The sequence below is a fragment of the Sapajus apella genome, unplaced genomic scaffold (assembly GCF_009761245.1).
Source record: "Sapajus apella isolate SASKATOON/1434 unplaced genomic scaffold, GSC_monkey_1.0 scaffold4, whole genome shotgun sequence".
NCBI lineage: Eukaryota > Metazoa > Chordata > Mammalia > Primates > Cebidae > Sapajus > Sapajus apella.
In genome coordinates this window covers 48,323,592-48,346,890 of record NW_022436944.1, presented here as the reverse complement: position 1 = coordinate 48,346,890, position 23,299 = coordinate 48,323,592, and the positions used below count along the sequence as shown (strand labels likewise).

General features: G+C 37.8%; 1 protein-coding gene across 1 annotated transcript in view; it reads right to left on the bottom strand.

The window, feature by feature from the left end:
* Positions 1 to 10,012: 10,012 nt before the first annotated feature.
* The window catches only part of ZCWPW2 (zinc finger CW-type and PWWP domain containing 2), a 166,642-nt gene continuing 153,355 nt past the window's right edge, over positions 10,013 to 23,299 (bottom strand). The window contains exon 9 of the mRNA XM_032259692.1: positions 10,013 to 12,001. Within this exon, the coding sequence (XP_032115583.1) occupies positions 11,984 to 12,001 (18 nt within the window). The 3' untranslated portion in view covers positions 10,013 to 11,983. The remainder of the gene's footprint in view (positions 12,002 to 23,299) is intronic.

Below are 23,299 nucleotides of genomic sequence, written 5' to 3'. Positions count from 1 at the left end.
TCATGGTCCAGAGGCCCTCCCCATAGATGGCTATCACAACAACTGGGCCATCTGTTCTGGTTATATACTGTGAGTGATTCCTCCTTCAACTTGCATCTCCTTGTACTGCTGGCTATTAAACACCTCACTCAGTTCCAAATACAATGTCAACAATCAGGAAAAGTAAATGATAATTAGAATAACATGCATTGTCATCTCTGCTGTCTATTCACCCATTTCTGGAATTTTTCATAAGCCATTATTTCCCCTAAGCATAGACATTTATCATCAATGAGTAACTGACCACTGGGCACTTACGAACTCATAAAAGGCTGCTTACTTGGACAAGCTGGGGCCTGATCTTTTCTCCTCAGAAGGCATCTGCTTTGCGGCCTCTGGATCCTACACTTGTCTCTTGAGGACTTGAGTGCCATACCTTGGGCTCTGCGGGCTCCTTCATAGGCTTTATTTGGAAGCCTTATCACAACCTTTAAAAACTGAAGTAGCTACTTTTACCAAGTCCTGTGTATTCCTATTTTTGTTTACTCTTGCTAGGAATTTAGTAGCTAGAATGGTTTCCCCTTTCCCCTTCCAGAAAAGAGTCTGTGTATACTTACCTCTATGTTTTCTCTCCATTGTGTTATGAGGTCTGGAAATCACAGTTGAAAAACAACTTTCCTGGAGGTTGGGTAAAACTCACCCCTCTCATTTTAGGGATCACCTTTTCATTTATGAGACTGACACACAGCCCACAGTGCCAAAACGGTGATTACCTTTCTCTTTAGAACTTTTTGGCTTCTTGGCTATTTTGGGTAGCAATATTTTCTTTTTTATAAGAAAACAATGATTATTTCCAACTCTTGTTTTTGCAATTTAACTCAGCTTGCTTTCAATAATACATTTGAGGTCAAAAGAAGTTTTGACTGTTAATTTTAAAATTTAAAGTCAACATTTTTTTAACTCAAAAAAAGTATATAAAATTATAAATGAAAGTTCCCTCATGCCAGATTTTTATTTATCTTGATTTTTAAAAAAGCCAATACATAGTGCACCTCACTTAAACTATTTAGTTAATAGCTCTTGAGAAGCTATACTGCCTTTCCTACAATGGTTCTTTCCCCAACCCAACACCCCATTTGGGGGGCATATAACAATTTTTCATCTAAAAATATATAAATATGCCTCAAGGAATGATAGTTCAACATTACCCTATTAGTCAGAGACATGCTAACCAATTTACTAAACAGCTTCAGGTCAAAAAATTGCATATAAAATAAATTTAACTTATTCACTATGTATAAAATAACCCAAAGTGTTTTTGCTGTCATTTACATGCTAAGGAACAAGAAAGAGGTGGCCTCATCTACAACTTTTCAGTCTGTTGTACTGAATGTATGCAATTTCTTCATGTTTCAAAATTCTCACACATACAGACTTTATTTGCCCCCCAAAATGTTTTTCCATTCTATAATTCTATTTTTAAGTTTATTTTGATTTCAAGATAACCATGAGTTTTCAACCAGGGCTGAAAACTAAGTGAAAGTATAAGTACAGAAAGAAGAATGCATGTTTCAAAAAAATGCCTTCCTCCTATCAGTCCTGTGCAGAATGAATAGAAAAGGCATCTCAGTTGGTCATGATTCTTTACCTGTTGAAGTGACCCAAACCTTGACTCTTCAAGGGTCTTGGGTCATTAGCAGCCTTTCCTGAATGGGGCTGTTGTAGTTTTTCATTGACATTAATCTCAGGCCATGGCAATACTAAGAGACTCCTTAAAGGATCTCCTATATTCCATATTTACTCTTCCTTACCTGCATTGTAGTAGTCCAACTTTCCCTTGGTGGTCAGGATCAATCACTCCAGCCAGCACAGCAACTCTCTTATTTATCTGTTGATTCAAAAACATGAGAAGTCCAATATGGCTGGTGGCAGTCTTAACTTCCATTTTGGTGGAATCACTGTTGTGTCTTCTTGTAGAAGCACATCTCCTTTTGGAATGAAGACCTCTAGGCCAGCAGAGCATAAAGTCACAGAAACAAGAAGCAAAATTTTTGCTAGCAGATCACTAGGGGCAATAGCAAGTAGTCCCATTTTATTTCTACTCCTTGATTCCTGGACTGTGAATCCTGGGTATCGAAGAAATAGCACCATATATTGGACACTGATTCAGAGCACATACAGCCTTCTACAGAACCTTGTCCCACCCCTGGCACTGTAACTGAGTTTTCAAAAGGCCATACCATTTCCAGATAGTGGAAAATATAAGACTAGTGAATTCCATAAACATGGGCTTGTTATCACACTTTTTTTTTTCTGTGAGTTCCATGATTAGAAGCAATGCTTTGTGAATATGGTATTCTAAAAGTCTATGATGGTAGTTTCGGCAGAAGCACTGCATGCATGGAAGGCAAATCTGTATCCAGAGTAAGCATCCATGCCAGTAAGAACAAAATGCTGCTCATTCCATGATGAAAGCAGTCCAATGTAATCAACCAAGAAGCTGGCAGATCACCCCAGGGAATGGTGCCATACAGGGATTCAGTGTTGGTCTCTGCTGCTGGCAGATTTCACACCCAGCAATAGCTATAACAAGGCTGGTCTAGATGAGGGGAAGTCCACGTTGCTGAGCCCATGCCATCACAATGACTTTATTCATGAACCCTTTGGGTGATGACAGGGGAGGCTGGGGAAAGAGTCTGGCTGCTATTCACAAAATGAGTCATCCTAATCACATACTTATTAAAATCCTCCTCTGCTGAGGCCACCTTTTGGTGAGCATTTACATGAGACACAAGTATCTTCATGGCTTTTGTCCATTCAGAGAGATCTATCCATATACCTCTTCCTCACATTTCCTTGTCATCAATTTTCCAATAATGTCCAAATCTCTGACGACGATCCAGCAAAACCACTAGCCTCACCCATAAATAACCCATCAGTATCTAATTGCGTAGCTGGTCATTTCTCCTTTTAAGCAAAGTGAACAATCAGATTCACTGCTTGAAGTTATGCTCACTGGGAGGATTTTTCTTCACCATTGTCCTTCAGAAATGTCCCAGGTTGGAGCTAGAGGTTTGCAGCTAACCACTTTCAGGTGGTGCCTGCATATAATGCAGAACTCTCTGTTAACAAGGCCCAAACCTTCTCTTCCTCTGTCAGTTGACCATAGGGAATTCCCCATAAAGCCAGAGGTGCAGGCTTGGAGAAACAGTAACCCAGTTTGTATGGGCATCTCAGATCACATGGTAGCTTGGTGGCCCATGGGTTAAGCACCCAGTCTTTGGCTCAGTAGCAGCCCGAGAGATATTTCTCAAAAGGACCATAGTTCTGCAGATGATGGCAAGGCTTTGCTCCAAAATCCTAAAGATCTACATTGTGATTTACCATTAAGGAACTGTCGAAGCCTACAGATGGCATCTCTATATGCACTGACACTTCAAGCACCGTGAATCTGCTGGATCATATGGCCCAAGTGGCAAAGCAACTTAAACAAGAGCCTGGACTTGTTGAAGAGTCCAGTCTTCCTCTAGGCTCCACACAAAACTAGAAGCTTTTCAGGTCACTTAGTAAATGGGCTAGAGAAACACACCCAACTGAGGAATAGATTACCTCCAAAAATCTAAGGAGTCCTCATTTTTGGTTGTAGTTGGGGCTAGATGCAGCAACTTATTCTTCATCTTAGAAGGGATATCTTGACATGTCCCACACCACTGAGCCCCTAGAAATTTCACTGCAGTAGAAGCCCTTGAATTTATATGGGTTTATGTCCTACCATCTAGCATGCAAATGTCTTACCAATCATTCTATAACAGTGGCTACTTTGTGCTCACTAGGTCCAATCAGCACAGTGTCATCAATGTAATAAACTAGTGTAATATTTTATGGAAGGCAAAGATGATCAAGATCCCTGTGAACTAAATTATGACACAAGGATGGAGGACTAATACACCCCTGAGGTAGGACAGTGATAGTATATTACTGGTTTTTCCAGCTGAAAACACACTGCTTTGGGTAGGCCTTATTGAAAAAAATGGAGAAAAGGCATTTAACAGATTAATAGCCTCGTACTGTGTTGGGTGATGTGTTAATTTACTCAAAAAATAAAACCACATCTGGTTTAGGAGCTGTGCTGTGGTTTGAATGCGCCCCCTTCAAAGTTCAGGTGTTGCCAATGTGACAGTATAGCAGAGGTGGGGCCTTGAAGAGCTGATTAGATCATGAGGGCCCCTCTCTTATGAATGGGATTAAAGGATTAAAGTTCTTCTTCTTACTTTTTTTAAAAAAAAGTCTTCACACGGCATTTGACTTACTATTTTCCTAGGTAGAGGCAGTTCTAGTGCCTTCCACTTGGTCTTTCCCACAATGATAGCCCTTACTGCGCAAGTAGTTAGGGAACCAATGTGGGGATTTCACCAGCTGCTGAGTATAACTATTCCAATTATGCATTTTGGAACTGGGGAAATAACCACAGGCTGGGGTTGAGGACCTACTGGACCCACTATGAAATGGTCTTTGGTTAAAATGTCACTGACTACCTGACCTCTATCAGCCCCTACCTTCACCAGTGGACCCACAGTGAAGATTAGGGTCTCCTAGAATTACTGTCAGTGCGGAGCCAGTATTAATTCCCCAAAGTTCTGATTATTTCCTCTCCCCAATGTACAGTTACCCCAGTAAAAGGCCAAAAGTTCCTTTGGGCTGTGAGGAAGGTTAATAGTAAATTTCTGGCAATGCCCCATGGTCTGTTCTGAAGAGGACCCAACCGCTCCTTCATTCGTGGCTCTCTATGTCTGTAAACTTGCTGAAGTCTGGAAACTGATTGAGGAGTTGTGATTCTGTTTTTATGATTCAAGATAGAATTTTGTTTACTTGATTTAAAACATTTCTGCTCTATAGATCAAGTAAGAATTTAGTAGGCTTCCTATTTGTTTAACTTTTAGGGACACTATGATCAATTAGCCAACACCCTAAGTCTTTATGAGTCAGGCTATTCTGACTGCTGCTTTGGCTCTGCTGTCCACTATAGTAACAATGTCTACCTTCCCTTTAGCAGTTGAGTGATGACACTTGGCCTGTGCCACCCAGGAATTCAATTACTTCAATTACTCCCATTGCATTTTAATTTCCTAATTCAGTCACTGCAATCCCTACTCTAAGGTGTGACCTACAGCAATGAGTAGAGTGATCATGGAGTTCTGAAGAGGAAGCTGGGGCTCCCCTCACAAATTTCGCTCTCAAAGTATTGATGAAAGGTGCATCTTCTGGGCTTTCCCAGATTGGGTAAGTAGGTCTTAAATGAAAAATCCACTCAGTCTGTCTAAGCCATTGAATCTCTTCCTCTCCATTTAACCAAGGTAGGTCTGGCCTTTCTAATTCCCACACTGTAGGTCACCTTTTGATCCAAGTTTTGGCCAACCAACCAAACAGTTACAGTTCTTCCTAACTCCCAAGCTGTAACATTAAATGCAGAATCTCTGCTTAGTGAGCCTATATCAACAAATTCAACCTGACTCAACTTTATGATTTTTCCACCACTATTCCACACCCTTAACATTCCTTTCCTTATATGCTCCCATTTCTGTCTATATAAGTTAGAAAACTCACATGGTTCTTTTGTAGCGTAGTGCAACCCCTCATGGGTCATATTTTGTAAATGACCTTTAAAGGCCTGGTAGGACTTGAGTTTATAGAAGTAAAAAGGGGTGCTGGGGGTGAGTCCTGAGGAAAGTCAGCATTGTCTTGCATGGCAACTGCATCAGAAGAGGCCATTACAGTTTCCTCAGGCAATACAGAGTCAATGTCCTCAGACAGAGGACAGAAAGGCCACTATAACTAGCAAGGTGACTTCTACTGGCAGAAACACTAATCAGAATTTAGGGGGTCAGGGTTCCCGGATTCATCAGGGTCTTTTCACACATCTCTGTTTCAACTTACAAGATCCCATTCTTTCCCAATCAGTGGCCTCATTTTAACAGCATACATGCTACAAGGCTAGGAGTTCAACTTGCATTGTAATTCAACCAGTAACCGGATAAGATTCTTTATATGATTTTCAGCAATCTCAGTCCTGAAGCTACAGACAGTAAGGATCTTCTTCAGGGCACACAGAAGCTTTCAGGTCATGTATGCGGCACTTGCACTGGGAATGAGAATCCCTGAGCTCATCCTTTTCTTTCAATAACCAGCCAACCTCATTACATTCATTAGAGTTCTAAAAATATTTCTATGTATAATATACACAGTCACCCAGCTCCCTGCTCCTTGGAGGGGTTGATTAGGGTATCAAATGGAGATATTTGTTTATCTCTATAAACACTACACACCATGGAAAATAGGTGCTCTCTCTACTACTGGAAATAGAGTCATTAGCATCTTCAAATATAAGTACATTAGAGATCCAATTTCAGAAACCCTTTGACCAATTTAGAAAAGTCATCATTAAAATTCTGTTCCTCTGGAAGCAGTTTTGGTACCCAAATAAAAATCTGTATTAGTCATGGTTCTCCAGAGAAACAGAAGCAAATATATGTTGTGTGTGTGTCTGTGTGTGTGTGTGTGTGTATGTATATACGTGTGTGTGTGTGTGTGTGTGTGTGTGTGTATAATCTCAACCTCCATGACTGTGTGAGCCTTTTTAAAATAATAAATACCTTCATGTATATATGAATTCCCTCAATCTGCTCTCTGAAAGCTGGAGACTCAGAAAAGCTGTGGTATAACTCCAGGTTCAAAGGTCTGGCAACAAGGGAATCCCAAGGTGGTCAGTCCAAGGACAGAAGAATACTGATGTCCCAGCTCAGACAGGCAGGCAGAAAGCAAAAAGGGGTGAATTACTTCTTTCTCTGACTTTTTGTTCTATTCAGTCCCTCACCAGATTGGAATATGTCCAGCCACATTGAGGAGGTCAATCTACTTTATCGATTCCACCAATTCAAATGCTAATCTCATCCAGAAACAACCTCACAGACACATCCAGAAATCATGTTTAGTATGGATACCCCATTTGCACAATCCAATTGAAACAGAATTAACCATTGTACCATGAATGCTAGATATCAGTATATGAAGAGTTGAAGACCACAGTGTAGGAGGACAGATCCCTGGATGGCATTGGCCAAGCCAGAGCTTTCCCTGTTGTTTGTAATTCTCAGGCAAAAGGTACTGAGAAAGCAACATTCTGAGATAAGACAGAAGTGTCAGAATATCCCAGAACACATCTTTGTTCCTCCTAAATTAGGATGTTCTGCAGTGTTTGCACTCAGAGACTTACGTGACACCCGGGGTTTAAAACCCAGAGCAAAGTGCTTTTGGCGGTCCCTCAGCTGCAATGCAAAGTGGGGTATGCACAGACCAGACTCTCCATTCTTGGCGGCTTTCATGCATCTTGAAGAACTGGCTTCTCATGGATTCCAGGCTTCTATCTATCCTTGCTGCCTGTCTATGAGTAATAAATTTGCTTTGCCTGATGGGCTGTGCTGTGTGAGTATTCTGCCTGACAAGATTTATTTTCTGGTAGCTGGGTTTGTGCAAAACTTCCTACTAGACCCAGGAACTTTTGCACATGGTTCTGAAACCAGACTGAATTATAAAAATTCCTGTTCTGCTGCTAGATCTTGGGCAAGGTACAGAACCTCTTTGTGTGTCAGTTTCCTCATCTGTGAAACAAAGATAGTAGTAATGTCTATCTTATTGGGTAGATGTGAGAACTAAATGTTTCATTAAAAGCTAAACCACTTAGCACAGTGTCAGGCATATAAGAAGTGTTTAATAAATGTCAGCTATTATCCATGTGAAGGAAAACGAAGTGTCAAACACTAAGTGTAAACACTTTTTTTTTCTTAAAATCTTAACTGAGGCTCTCAAATTTTCTTTTGCTTAAAAATTACTTTCATAAACTCACTAACTCAGACAGAGCTTGTCTTGATCCTCCACCATAAACCTCCTATGGTTATTATTCTGAAATGAAATAGAATGCATGTCAGAGTAGCAGATGTTGTCCATGCATCCCACATCACCTTGGTTCTGACCACCTCAGCCCATTCTGGTATAGATGGCAGCCCAGAAGCATGGGTAATTTTTACCTTCCAGGGGCAGGCTCTAATCAATGACCAATGGGAACTGGCATATAAATAGCCTACCTTCCTCACACTCTGGGTAGGACATTTCTGAGGTGTATGTCTCACACAGCTCTTGAGTTGCCGCAGCAGGGTTGAGCTTGAGTTGCCCATGGTGGGAATCTGCTTCATAACACACCCTGAGTGTTCGCTTTCCCAGTGTCACTTCTTTACGTCGTCTCCTGCTATTGTCTAGCACCAATGCCCAAATAAAACATCCCTAAATCTTTGTTTCTTGGGGAAACACTAAGACAATTAGCAATACAAATATGAAAACTACAAAAATGTGTTTTTAAAAATATTTGTTTTGGCCACGATTGATGCCTCACACCTGTAATCCCAGCACTTTGGGAGGCAGAGGTGAGCAGATCACTTGGGGTCAGGAGTTTGAGACCAGCCTAGCCAACACGGTGAAACCCTTTCTCTACTAAAAATACAAAAATTAGCTGGGCATGGTGACACATACCTGTAATCCCAGGTATTTGGGAGGCTGAAGCAGGGGAATCACTTGAACTTGGGAGGCAGAGATTGCAGTGAGCAAAGATCACATTACTTCACTCCAGCCTGGTGACAAAGTGAGACTCCATCTCCAAAAAAAAAAAAGAAAAAAAAATTCTACAAACAAACAAAAAAATATTAAAACACAAACCAAGCAAATATAAGAATTTCCAACTTATTCTACTTTGTGTAGAATTTGTTTTATGCCTTAACTATTTAATGGTTCCAGCATAACATATTATTCCTTTTTTAAATCTTTGACTTAAACATGCTGTCACATAGTGAACACTTCTATTCTTCACTACAATCTTATTTGAGACTAGAAGAATGCTTTTGACCTTAGTTGGAGTCCCTTGAACTCTGTGGGCTTCAAGCTAACTTTTTGTCTCTCATCCCAATCTCCATTTAGTATCAACAAAACATGAACTTCTAGTCCAAATAAAAATATCTTGGAAAAGACTTATAAGAAGACTCTTAAAATGTATTGATATTTGAAACAACTCTGAAGATGTATAAATGAATCAGGTAAGCACAGATTAGATTTCCTTCTAAATATAGTTTCTAAAAGAAGGAAGTCTTTGAGGGAAAATATTTGTGAGAATTTACTTCTTTGGTTTGGTTGCTTTTTATTTTTCTACTTAAAACATTTGAAGAATTGTTAAAATTTTTTCTTTTGAATAAAAGCATACCAAAATTCTCTTAAAATTGTCATTAAGAGATAATCATTTATAGGGAGAATGAATATTTAAAGTTCTTGCTACTTAGAAAACCAAATTCTAGAGGTTTGGCAAATTCCAAATAATTGTCTGAATGTCCTAAAGCTAAAGATTAAATATTTTTAAAAATTGTGCAATTTAAGATGAATAGACTTCAACATATGCTAAGTTTGTGCTAAATGTATAAATCATATGCATTATAGCTCAGAAAAATAAGTTGTAAGAAAGTTTGAAATTTGTTTACGTTGTGCAAATTCATTTACTAGATTCTATCAAAATTAATTTTTTTGATAAATTATTATCAGAGCCAAGTGTCTCGAAGTGAAACAATTCATATTAAGTAAATATGAATCACAGAAAGATTTTTTTAATACCTTTACCCGTATCTAATTAGGTTAGACAAAGAAATTCTGATAGAGCTGAGAAAACTCAATTATAAATGACACTACACATGCTTAGCCCTCATATCTTTTAATTTGCTTTGATAAAAATGTACAGTAGTAGGCTTCCAGGTAAAATACTTAATAGATGCATTTATTTTTAGGAATTTTTAATATATTTCCTTTTATAATTTGAATAGCCTCATTTTTATTTAAGAAGAAAAAGCATGTATGGTGATTACTTTTTTCAGTATTATATTTAAAAAAAATAAACTATTCTTCCTTCCCACAAACAAATCCTAGTCTTTAAATGGTTGTCCTTCTCCCTTTCTGGCTCTATCTCAGTAGTTATCTCTTCACTGTCTTGCCTGCACACACACACACAAATGCACACCTACTCCTCCTCCCCACACCACATGCACACAAGCTATCAGAATTTTTCTGTCTTTGTATCTTTCTATTTCTGTGTCTCTCTCTTTCTGGCTTCCTCTCTTTGATTCCCCCTTGTTCTGCCTTGTTATTCCCTATTCTCCACTTCCCCCATGTGTCCTCTGTGAAGTTTGCTCTTTAAAATTAAAGCACAAATAAAATAATTCATTAATTTGCCAAGATTATGTTTATAAAAGGAAGCATACAAGAAAGAAAATCACTCATCTTTTAAAGAGAGAACACCAGTAAATCGTAAAATAATGTCATAGTAAAATAATGCAGGAGTTCTTATTTACATGATAATTTAAAATGTTAAATGTGAGTTTAAGTTATGTATTATGCCTCTCAAAGGAGTGTTTACTTTTAAAATAAGGATACACTTCACTTGGTAATCTGAGGTGAAATGTAAGATTAAAACATTCAGATGTTCATGAAATACATACATAACTTCATTTATTTATGATCACTAACACACAGTAATCAAGGCCAAATTCATTATTCAATGATCATTTGATTCACCATGATATGTGTTTCAGAAGTAACGGAAAAGAAGTAAAGTCCACAGCGTGGAATGACAGATGACTTAGAAAATGGGATTTTATTTGTTCTTCTGTTGGGAGACCTAATCATTTGTCAATTTGAGAAGTTATTTCTTAATAAACATATACTGAATGAGCCTGATTCTTCCCTACAATGTCAGTAATATTCAAACATATTTGTTACTACAAAGGCTATATAATTTATTGGTGGGCACTAATGGTTTTAAGGAAATCAGAATGCTTCAGAGAACAGAAGTTATAACAAGAAGATTGCAATCAGTAAATTTTCTAATTCTTCATTCCAATTAGAAATATTAGCTTATTTTGACTTAGCCATATTCATATGTTTATAAAATGACTAACTTACATGAACAGATCTGTTTATAGTAGACCAATATTTGGTGCCATGTTCAAATTCAGCAAAAGAGGGATGCAAGCCACTGTGAGAGATTCAAATGTAAAGTTGCATTTATGAGAAACTCAGTTAACTAAAGAGTAAAATCTGAAGCAATAGCAAACTCGGCCTTAGCCATATTGGCCTTATTGAATATGCCATTGTTTGGCAGTATCATGACCTTTGAACCTGGGGTTCCTTCTGCCTGGGATGCTCTTTCCCAGATACATGCATAGTTCTATGCACAAATGTCTAACCAGAGAGGCCTTTCTGACACCCTGTCTAAATATATAAAATCTCATTATCCCCCCATCCTTGTTTTGGCTTTCTTCTTAGCTTCATATCCTCATTGATTCATTGACCTGACCCATATCTATTTTTAAATTATTATCTGTCTTCTCCATTAGAATTTATCTTGTCCCTTGATGTTTACTTTTATTCTTAGCCCCTATAAGAGTATCTGGTAGGCATTAATAAATATTTGTTGACTTGACTAGAATGTAATTGTGAAGCATTAACATCAGTTATTGAGACAAGTCTCTCAATGCTACTCCAAGCACTGTGAGAAATGAAACTTAACGGTTCTTTTCTCTAATATGCTTATAATCTATTTGGTGAGACAAGCCCATCACATATTACATTAGGTTATCTATTGATGTATAAGAAATTACCTCAAAACATGAGTTTGTGTCAGGAATCTAGGCAATTCTTAGCTAAGAAGTTCTGGCTCAGGGTCTTTCATGACGTTGCAGTCAAGATGTCAGCCTGGGCTGTGGTTATCTGAAGGCTTGACTGAGGCTGACTGATTACTTCTAAAACAGCTCCCACACATGGCTGTTATGTTAGTGCTGGTTGTTGGCAGGAGGCCTCAGTTTCTTACCACATAAACCTCTCTATAGATTTGCTAGAATGCCCTCATGGTGTGGTAGTTGGATTACTCCAGATGACTTTGCTGAAAGAGAACAAAGTAAAAGCTGCACTGTCTTTTATGAATGAGCCTTGGTGATCACATTCTGTCATGTTTGCAATATCTTAATGGTTACACAGTTCAGCCCTATTCAACATGAAGAGACTACACAAGAGTTTGGATCCCAGAAGTTGAGAATCATTTTAAATACTGGCTGACACACAAATGAAATAAGTAACAAAGCATATGTGGCCATGTGTGAGGCTAAGTTGTGAAAACATTCAAGGTTCATCCAGTTTTGAGAACTTGGACTTATAAAATTGGAAAGGCTAAGTTAGATGGCAAATTTAATCCTCACTTGGGCAAGGGTATTTGTTCCAGGCATTTAAATACAATAAACTGGATTTGTTAATTTATTAAACAAATATTTCTTAAGCCCTTCCTTGCTGTGCTAAGTCAAAGGATTATAAAATCCATAAATCCCAGACCCTGACCTAAAAGTATTTATAATCTATTTTGTGTAAGGTAAAATTTATGAGCAATAATGGTTTTGAATGAATTTAAATACTTAGTGCAATGCCTGGGGCAAGAACCGTCATCCAAAGCTAGGCATTACAAATACAGACTACAAACACACAAAATATGTGTATTTGTGGATGAAATATGTGGATAAAAAATGAAATAGTTTTCATGCTCTTATTGCAATAGATTTCAATTTAATTCAAGAAAAGTGGATTTTAGAAATTATCAGCTAAATAATCTAATACCAAAAAATTCACTGATCATGACTATGATACAGGAAGGAAAGCTACATGACCACCTTAATAAAAGGAATCAGTAAAAACTGATTTCATTCTCTAAAGCACCTCCTCCAAATCCCTACCCCTGTCCAAACAGTAATATAACCCTCTGGATCTTTAAATTCTGTAAGTTCACCAAAATGTTTACCAGTCCAATGACTCTGTATTAGTATTTGTCACACAGTGATTGGCAAAAAGGACCTTTATCATTTAAATCAAATAACACATTGTTTCTTTTAACATTTAATTTCCCCCACTTTGACAGCCTGATTTATTCTTTTTAAAATTAGTCTATTTTATCTATACATAATAATTATACATATTTATGGGGTACAGGTGATGTGTTGACATATGCATAGAATGTATAATGATCAAAACCATCACCATAAATATTTATCATTTCTTGTGTTGGGAACATTTAAATTATCCTCTTTTAGCTATTTTGAAATATACAATAATTTTTTTGCTATAGTCCCCGTACTGTGCTATAAAACACTAAACCATTTGCCTCTAATTGTACGTTTGTACCTATTAACCAATCACTCTTCATCCCCTCCCCCACCTTTCTCAGACTCTGATAACTATCATTCCATTTTCCTACCTCTATGAGATTAATTTTTATAGGTGCCACAGATGAGAGAGTATGAAATACTTATCTTTATGTGCCTTGCTTATTGCATTTATCATAATGACCTCCAGTTCCACCAATGTTGCTGCAAATGACAGGACTTCATTTTTTTTATGACTCAGTAGCATTTTAGTGTGTGTATATATATAGTTATCTTTCTCCATTTACTTTTTATGGCTCATTAGTATTTCAGTGTGTATATACACAGTTATCTGTCTCCATTCACTTGTTGGTGGACACTAAGTTTGATTCCCTATCTTAGTTATTGTGAATAGTGCTGAAGTAAACATGGGTGTACAGGTATCCTTTTGATAAAGTGATTTCTTTACCTTTGGATAAATACCCAGTAATAAAATTGCTGGATTGTGTAGTAGTTCTATTTTTAGATTTTTTAGAAACCTCCATACTGTTTTCCATAATGGCTATATTAATTTACATTCCCACCAACAGTGTTTAAGAGTTACTTTTTCTCTGCATTCTCATCAGAATTTGTTCTTTTTTGTGGTTTATAATAGCCATTTTCACTGACCTCAGATGATATCTTATTGTGGTTTTAATTTGTATTTTTCTTGATAATGAGTGATGTTTAGCATTTCTTTCATGTACTTGTTGGTTTTTTGTCATCTGTTGAGGAGTGTCAATTCTGATTTTTTACTCGCCTTCTAATCAGATCGATTGTTGTTGTTTTTTTTGTTTTGTTTTGTTTGCTGTTGAATAGTTGAGTTCCTTATATATTCTGGATATTGGTCCCTTGTCAAATGAGCCAATATTTCCTCTCATTGCACAGGTTGTCAGGTTGTCTCTTCACTAAGTTAATTGTCTCCTTTGCTAAGCAAAAGTGTTTTAATTTAATATAGCCCATTTATTTTTGCTTGTGTTGTCTGTGCTTTTGAATTCTTAGTCCTAAAATCTTTGCCTAGACCAATGTTTTGAATCATTTCCTTTATGCTTTCTCCTAATCGTTTTATAGTGTTAAGTATTTAATCCATTTTGATTTGATTTTTCTATATGGTGAGAGATAGGGGTCCAGTTTCATTTTCCGTATACGGACGTCAAGTTTTCCCACATCATTTATTGAAGAGATTGTCCTTTCATCACAGAGTGTTCTTGGTGCTTTTACAACAAATCAGATTACTGTAAATGCATGGATTAATTTCTGGATTGTCTGTTATGTTTCACTTGGCTTCTATGTCTGTTTTTATGCCGTATACAATGCTATTCTGGTTATTATAGCTTTGTAGAATATTTTGAAATCTGGTAGTATGCCTCGATTTTGTTCTTTTTCTCAGAATTGCTTTGGCTATTTGAGCTCTTTTTTGATTCTATATAAATATATATTTTTTTCCTATTTCTGTGAAGAACGTTACTGGTGTTCTAATGGCAATTACATTGACTCTGTAGATTGCTTTAGGTAGTAAGGTCATTTTTACAATACTAATTCTTTCAATCCATAAGCCTGGGATGTCTTTTGACTTGTGGCTCTTCCATTTCTTTCATCAGTGTTTTGCAGTTTTGTAGGAGGTCTTTCACCTCTTTGGTTAAGTTTATTTCTAGGTATTTTATTTTATTAAGTTTTTGTAGCTGTTGTAAATTGGATTGCTTTCCTGATTTCCTTTTCATCTAATTTGTTTTGGTGTGCAGAAATACTACTGATCTTTGTATGCTAAAGTTGTACACTGCAACTTTACTGAATTCGTTTATCAGTTCTAAAATATATTTTTTTATTATTATACTTTAAGTTCTGGGATACATGTGTAGAACCTGCAAGTTTGTTACAGGGGTATATATGTGCCATGGTGGTTTGATACATCTATCACCCCATTATCTACATTAGGTATTTTGCCTAATGCTATTCCTCCCCTAGCCCTTCACCCCAACAGGCCTCAGTATGTGATGTTCCCCTTCCTGTGTCCATGTGTTCTCATTGTTCAACTCCCACTTATGAGTGACAATATGCAGTGTTTCTTTTTCTGTTCCTGTGTTAGTTCGCTGAGAATGATGGTTTCCAGCTTCATCCATGTCTCTGCAAAGGACATGAACTCATCCTTTTTATAGCTGCATAGTATTCCATGATGTATATATGCCACATTTTCTTTATCCAGTATATCATTGATGAGCATTTGGATTGGTTCCAGGTCTTTGCTATTGTGAACTGTGCTGCAGCAAACATACATGTGCATGTGTCTTTACAGTAGAATGATTTATAATCCTTTGGATATATATATAGCCCAGCAATGGGATTGCTGGGTCAAAGATATTTCTGCTTCTAGGTCCTTGAAGAATCTAGACACCACACTGTCTTCCACAATGGTTGAACTAATTTAATTTATACTCCCATCAACAGTGTAAAAGTGTTTCTATTTCTCCACGTCCTCTCCAGCATCTGTTGTTTCCTGAATTTTTAATGATCACCATTCTAACTGGCATGAGATGGTATCTCAATATGGTTTTGATTTGCATTTCTCTAATGACCAGTGATGATGAGCGTTTTTTCTTGTTTGTTGGCCACATAAATGTCTTCTTTTGGGAAGTGTCTGTTCATATCCTTCACCCACTTTTTGATGAGCTTATTTCCTGTAAATTTAAGTTATTTGTAGATTCTGCATATTAGCCCTTTGTAAGATGGATAGATTGCAAAAGTTTTCTCCCATTCTGTAGGTTGCCTATTCATTCTGATGATGGTTTATTTTGCTGTGCAGAAGCTCTTAAGTTTAATTAGATCCCATTTGTCAGTTTTGGCTTTTGTTGCCATTGCTTTTGGTGTTTTAGTCATGAAGTCTTTGCCCATGGTTATGTCCTGAATGGTTTTGCCTAGGTTTTCTTCTAGGATTTTTATGGTTTTCGGTCTTACATTTAAGTCTTTAATCCATCTCAAATTAATTTTTGTATAAGGTATGAGGAAGGGGTCTAAGTTTCAGTTTTCTGCATATGGCTAGCCAGTTTTCCCAACACCATTTATTAAACAGGGAATCCTTTCCCCATTGCTTGTTTTTGTCAGGTTTGTCAAAGATCAGATGGTTGTAGAGGTGTGGTGTTATTTCTGAGGATTCTGTTCTGTTCCATTGGTCTACATATCTGTTTTGGTATCAGTATCATTCTGTGTTGGTTACTGTAGCCTTGTAGTGTAGTTTGAAGTCAGGTAGCATGATGCCTCCAGCTTTGTTCTTTTTGCTTAGGATTGTCTTGGCTATATAGGCTCTTTTGTGGTTCCATATGAAATTTAAAGTAGTTTTTATCTAATTCTGTGAAGAAAGTTGGGCAGCATGGCCATTTTCATGATATTGATTCTTTCTATTTATGAGCATGGAATATTTCCTTGAGCAGTGGTTGGTAGTTCTCCTTGAAGAGGTCCTTCGCATCCCTTGTAAGTTGTATTCCTAGGTATTTTATTCTCTTGTAGCAATTGTGAATGGGAGTTCACTCATGATTTGGCTCTCTGTTTATCTATTATTGGTGTAGGGATTTTGTGATTTTTGCACATTGATTTTGTAGCCTGAGATTTTGCTGAAGTTGCTTATCAAATTAAGGAGATTTTGAGCTCAGATGATAGGGTTTTCGAAATATACAATCATGTCATCTGCAAACAGAGACAATTTGATTTCCTCTCTTCCTATTTGAATACCCTTTATTTCTTCCTCTTGCCTTATTGCCCTGGCCAGAACTTCCAATTCTATGTTGAATAGGAGTGTGAGAAAGGGCATCCTTGTCTTGTGCTGGGTTTGAAAGGGAATGCTTTCAGCTTTTGCCCATTTAGTATGATATTGGTTGTGGGTTTGTCATAAATAGCTCTTATTATTTTGAGCTATATTCCATCAATAACTAGTTTATTTAGCATCTTTAGCATGAAGGGCTGTTGAATTTTATTGAAGGCCTTTTCTGCATCTATTGAGATAATCATGTGGTTTTTGTCTTGGTTCTGTTTATGTGATGGATTATGTTGATTGATTTGCATATGTTGAACCAGGCTTGTATCCCAGGGATGACGCCGACTTGATCATGGTAGGTAAGTTTTTGATGTGCTGCTGGATTTGGTTTACCAGTATTTGATTGAGGATTTTTTGAGTTGATGTTCATCAGGGATATTGGCCTGAAATTTTCTTTTTTTGTTGTGTCTCTGCCAGGTTTTGGTACCAAAATGATGCTGGCCTCATAAAATGAGTTAGGGAGGAGTCCCTGTTTTTCTATTGTTTAGAATAGTTTCAGAAGGAATGGTACCAGCACCTCTTTGTACCTCTGGTAGAATTTGTCTGTGAATCTGTCTGGTCCTGGACTATTTTTAGTTGGCAGGGTATTAATTATTGCCTCAATTTCAATATATGTTGTTGGTCTATTCAGGGATTTGACTTCTTCCTGGTTTAGTCTTGGGACGTGTATGTGTTCAGGAATGTATCCATTTCTTCCAGATTTTCAAGTTTATTTGTGTAGAGGTGTTGAGAGTATTTTCTGATGGTAGTTTGTATTTCTGTGGGATAATGACGATATCCCCTTTATCATTTTTTATTGTGTCTATTTGATTCTTCTCTCTTTTTTTCTTTGTCTGGATAGCAGTCTATTTTGTTCATCTTTCCCCCCAAAAAAACAGTTCCTGCATTCATTGATTTTTTTGGAATGGTTTTTCATGTCTCTATCTCCTTCAATTCTGCTCTGATCTTAGTTATATTTTGTCTTCTGATAGATTTTGAATTTGTTTTCTCTTGCTTCTCTAGTTCTTTTAATTGTGATGTTACAGTGTCGACTTTAGATCTTTTCCACTTTCTCCTGTGGGCACTTAGTGCAATAAATTTCCCTCTAAACACTGCTTTAGCTGTGTCTTGGAGATTCTGATACATTGAGTCTTTGCTCTCATTGATTTAAAAGAACTTATTTATTTCTGCCTTAATGTTGTTATTTACCCAGTAGTCATTGAGGAGCAGGTTATTCAGTTTCCATTTAGTGGTACAGTTTTGAGTGAGTTTCTTATTCCTGAGTTCTAATTTGATTGTACCGTTGTCTGAGAGACTGTTATGATTACCATTCTTTTGCATTTCTGAGGAGTGTTTAAATTCCAATTATGTGGTCAATTTTAGAATAAGTGCAATGTGGTCCTGAGAAAAATGTATATTCTGTTGATTTAGGGTGGACAGTTCTGTAGACATCTATTAGGTCTGCTTGGTCCAGAGGTGAGTTCAAATCTTTCTTAATTTTTTTCTCTGATTGATCTGTCTAATATTAACAGTGGGCTGATAAAGTCTCCCACTATTGTGTGGGAGTCTAAATCTCTTTGTAGTTCTCTAAGAACTTGCTTCATTAATCTGGGTGCTCCTGTATTGGATGCATATATATTTAGGATAGTTAGCTCTTCTTGAAGCATATACAAATATCAATAGCTGAATCAATCAAGCAAAAGATTGAAAATAAACTTAATGAAATAACACATAAAGACAAGATTAAAGAATGAAAAGAAGTAAAGCAAGCCTCAAAGAAAAATGGGACTATGTGAAAAGGCTAAACTTAAGTTTGGTGTACCTGAAAGTGATGGGGAGAATGGAACCAAGTTGGAAAACACTCTTCAGGATATTTTCCAGGAGAACTTCTCCAACATAGCAAGACAGGCCAACATTCAAACTCAGGAAACACAAAGAACACCACAAAGATACTCATCGAGAAGAGCAACCCCAAGACACACAATTGTCAGATTCACCAAGGTTGAAATGAAGGAAATAGTGTTAAGGGCCGCCAGAGAGAAAGGTTGGGTTACCCAGAAAGGGAAGCCCATCAGACTAACAGCAGATCTCTGCAGAAACCCTACAATCCAGAAGGGAGTGGGGGCCAATATTTAACATTCTTAAAGAAAAGAATTTTCAACCCCAGATTTCATATCCAGCCAAACTAAGCTTCATAAGCAAAGGAAAAATAAAATTCTTTACAGACAGGCAAATGTTGAGAGATTTTGTTACCACCAGGCCTGCCTTACAGGGGATCATGAAGGAAGCACTAAATATGGAAAGGAAAAATCAGTACCGGCCACTGCAAAAACATACCAAATTGTAAAGACCAACAACATTATGAAGAAACTACATCAACTAATGGACAAAATAACCAGCTAGCATCATAATAACAGGATCAAATTCACACATAACAATATTAACCTTAAATGTCAATGGGCTAAATGCCCTATTTAAAAGACAGACTAGCAAATTGGATAAAGAGTCAAGCAAGACCCACAGGTGTGCTGTATTCAGGAGACCCATCTCATGTGCAAAGTCACACATACACAGTCTCAAAATAAAGGGATGAAGGAATATTTCCCAAGCAAATGGAAGGCAAAAAAAAAAAAAAAAGCAGGGGTTGCAATCCTAGTATCTGACAAAACAGGCTTTAAACCAACAAAGATCAAAAAAGACTAAGAAGGGCATTATATAATCATAAAGGGATCAATGCAACAAGAAGAATTTCTTTTCCTCAATGAGCATATGTGGTAGATGAATTGCATGAATTGCATATAACACCCTATATTCACACACTTTGGCAGTGCCTCCCCATCTTACTCTAGGGTCAGGTATGGAACTTGCCAAAGAGATTTGAGCAAAAACATGAGGCAGGCAGAGGCTTGGAAAGCACTGGCATGTGGGGGCCTGCTCTTACTTTGGTCGCTCTTCTATCTCCATGAAAACATGCCTAGGCTACCTACTAGAAGACGAAATGTGGCATACGCAGCAGAGACGAGTTGCCCCAATTTACCCACCTGAGACTGCTCTAGATCACCTGACAACCGACTGGCCTCAAGACGTGTGAGCCTAGTAAAATCAACTGAGCCACACCTAAGTACCCTTGCAGCTAATCACAGACACGAGTGTGAACTACTGAAAGTAGCCAAGCCAGTGGAACATTGCAGACTCTCAAACTAAAAAAAAAATGTGCTTTGCTGTTTGACATTTTATGGTTGCATTGGCATTTTATGGTTGCTACCCTGCATTATTGCAGCAACTGACAGAGCATGTGTTTGTTGTGAGGTGTTGGAAGGAGTTAGAAGAAAAAAGCAATAACCATCTTAGATTCGAACGAAAGGTGTCTGAGTATAGAACTTTTCAGGATGTTTTTGAAAAGGCTACACTGACAGGAAGTTTAATATAGAAACTTGTATTTTAACATGTGCAAAAAATGATGCTGTGGTCTGGGTGGGTCACAAAATGGAAGTACATGTAGCCTCTACCTCCAGAAACTCACATTGTGATAGTGGGAATCTCTCTTGACACAGATGCTGCTCTCAGAGAGTTACCGACAGTTGTATGAATGCACTACAACATCAAAGAGCTTTAAACTGCTGAAGTTGGTTAAAAATGCATTGGCTCTTTCCTAACATGGTTCTGAGAGTGTGGTAAAATCTATAAGGCTGCTCAACCTGCTTGATGAACTTGCAGTAATGAGGTCTATAAGTTGACTTGAACAGAAGACAATGATATTAAGCTTCCATGGAGGACAAATGAAACTATCTACCTGTAACCTTTCTGACAGTTAGAGACCCTTTGCTATTTAAAACTCTGCAGCTGTGGTGCATTATTCCCAAGCAGCTGAGATTTTCATAAGATTTCATGGAGACATCTAACCTTCCAGTTCTTGCTGCCTGCTGGCAACCCTAAGGTGCTTGCTGTGAAAACTGACAATCTGAGCTAACATCAGGGCACAGATTTCTTCAGACACAAGGGCAAAGGGTGGTACAGTAATGTCTTCCCACTACCCTCTGATGCATTCCAATTGCAGAATGGTCTAATTCCAAGCCAGTCCCAGTGCCCAGCACCCTTGAGTGTTTAATGCTGGACATTCTGGTCATCATTGACCTTCTCTATTGAAAAACCTGACTCTTCTGCTGAATAAAATGCTGCCCCTCCAGTATGATATACAAGGTCCTTCTTGAGCAAAGCCCCACCTGTCCAGTCCAGCCTTCACTGCCAGCATTCCTCCCCTCACATCCTTTGCCTCCTGTCCTCTGGTTACTCGGGTTAGTTACTTGCTATTCCTACTTTTCTCAACTCTGTGCTTATTTGCCCTGTGACTTTCATCCTCTTCAGTCAGACCACCCTTCTATCTTCAAAATCTGGCCTTGCTTCTCTCTTCAACTAGAACATAAAATTAGTAATGACAGTAACATAATATGCGAAGTGCTTTGCATGTCTTAACTTATTCTGTTCAACTACTCTATGAGATTGGTGTTATTACTACTGTCATCATCATCATCATCACCATCATCCTAATTTTTAGATAAGGAAAGTGAGGCACAGAGAAGCTAAAGCAACTTACCCAAGGTTAGTATCAGTTACATGATGTTGGAGGTCATGTCTATCTTGTTCACTGTATTTACTATAAATATTTTGCTACAATATGTTCACTACTTGTGCTAGCACAAACGTGGCCTAAAGTACTGAATAATGGAATGAATGAAATGTCTCAATGAAGCTGTTCCTGCAGTCAGATATATCTTGCTCTCCTCTGCTTTCACACCCCCATTCTAGTACTTAACACATTCTACTTCATAAGTTGGGCTTCAGTTTACAAATAACCTGCAATTTTCACACAGTGCTGTACACTGACTCCCTAATCTTCCTTTGGTTGGAAGAAGTCAGGCTTTCATAAATCAGGTGACTAATGGTGGTTTCCAGTTCTACCACTGCCTGACAGTAGCTGCTATTGAGAGATAGGGTCAGGCATTCATGGGAGAGATAAGAAGGACTCTTGGCAGGAGCTGAAGGATGATTGGTCAGCACATCCTGCTCTCTAATTCACCCACTGTCCCCTACTCCTCTCTGTCATGAAGGTTCAAAGAGCACACTGGTTCACATAGAACCACCATGCAAGATGAGTGTCTTTTGACAACTTGCACTTTTATGCCTCCCACACCTTGCCTTTATCCACAGTAGTAAGGGTATTTATGGAAGAAAAGGGGATAGTGAGTTGCAGGCAAGCAACTAAGCAAGAAGTGGAGAGGGGGAATGGGTGGTGATCATATGGCGTACGTGGTGTCTGACCCAATTGTGCTAGCAGAAGGAGAAAGTCCCTTCAGACCAAGAACTAATGAGATATAAAGATCAGGTGTCATTGTCATTGGCCCTCTCTGAAATTCACGAGGAGCCAAGAAAAGAGATAAGGAAGGAAATCCTAGCTCTGGCTTAACTTTCTCTATTAAGAGCTTTTGGCAGCCCAAGTTAGCTGTCTGCTAACCTTAGACTTGGTGAGGTGGTCTCTCACTGCTGGTAAGAGACACCTGAGCCTGAAGAAATTGTATTAAGTATTTTGTAATTACAGACTCTTAGCTGCTTGGAAAGATAACTTCCTTCTGGTTTCAGATGTTCCATTTTCAAATGCACTTTTTGCTTTGAGGAACATTTATGCTTGTTTGCATTCTTCCATCACTAGACTGTAAGCTCCAGAAGAGAGGGACATAGTCACATTTATATTTCTCTCCTGACTCCTCCTTTTCCTTTGAAAATTGCAAAAAGTTCATTTCATAAAATTTAAAATTTATGGAAGTACATGTGATAATAAGGAATTGTCAACAATAAAGGAGACTAGTACTGATCAAATATTTTGGTGAGCTTCCTGGTTTTCAAAAGTTATTTTGAGCCTAGGACCAAATTCCAACTTGCTGCAGGAACACATCCTTAAAAATAACATGGCTTTCTTGCAAAAGGCATTTGGGCATTTGCTGAAAAGCATCCAAAATGACACATAAACCAGCCACTACTCATCAAAACGAAGACTCCCCCCGCCTTTCCCTTTTTAACTGAATGTCTGTTAAGAAAGCAAAGTTATTTAAAGCCATTTCTAAAGCTCAACAGTGAGATGTACCTTAAAAGACAGAAGATCATAATGTTGCTGGTGATAATTTCCAAAGATTAATTTTATAAAAGAGAAAAAAGAACTCTGATATTGATGAGTAGC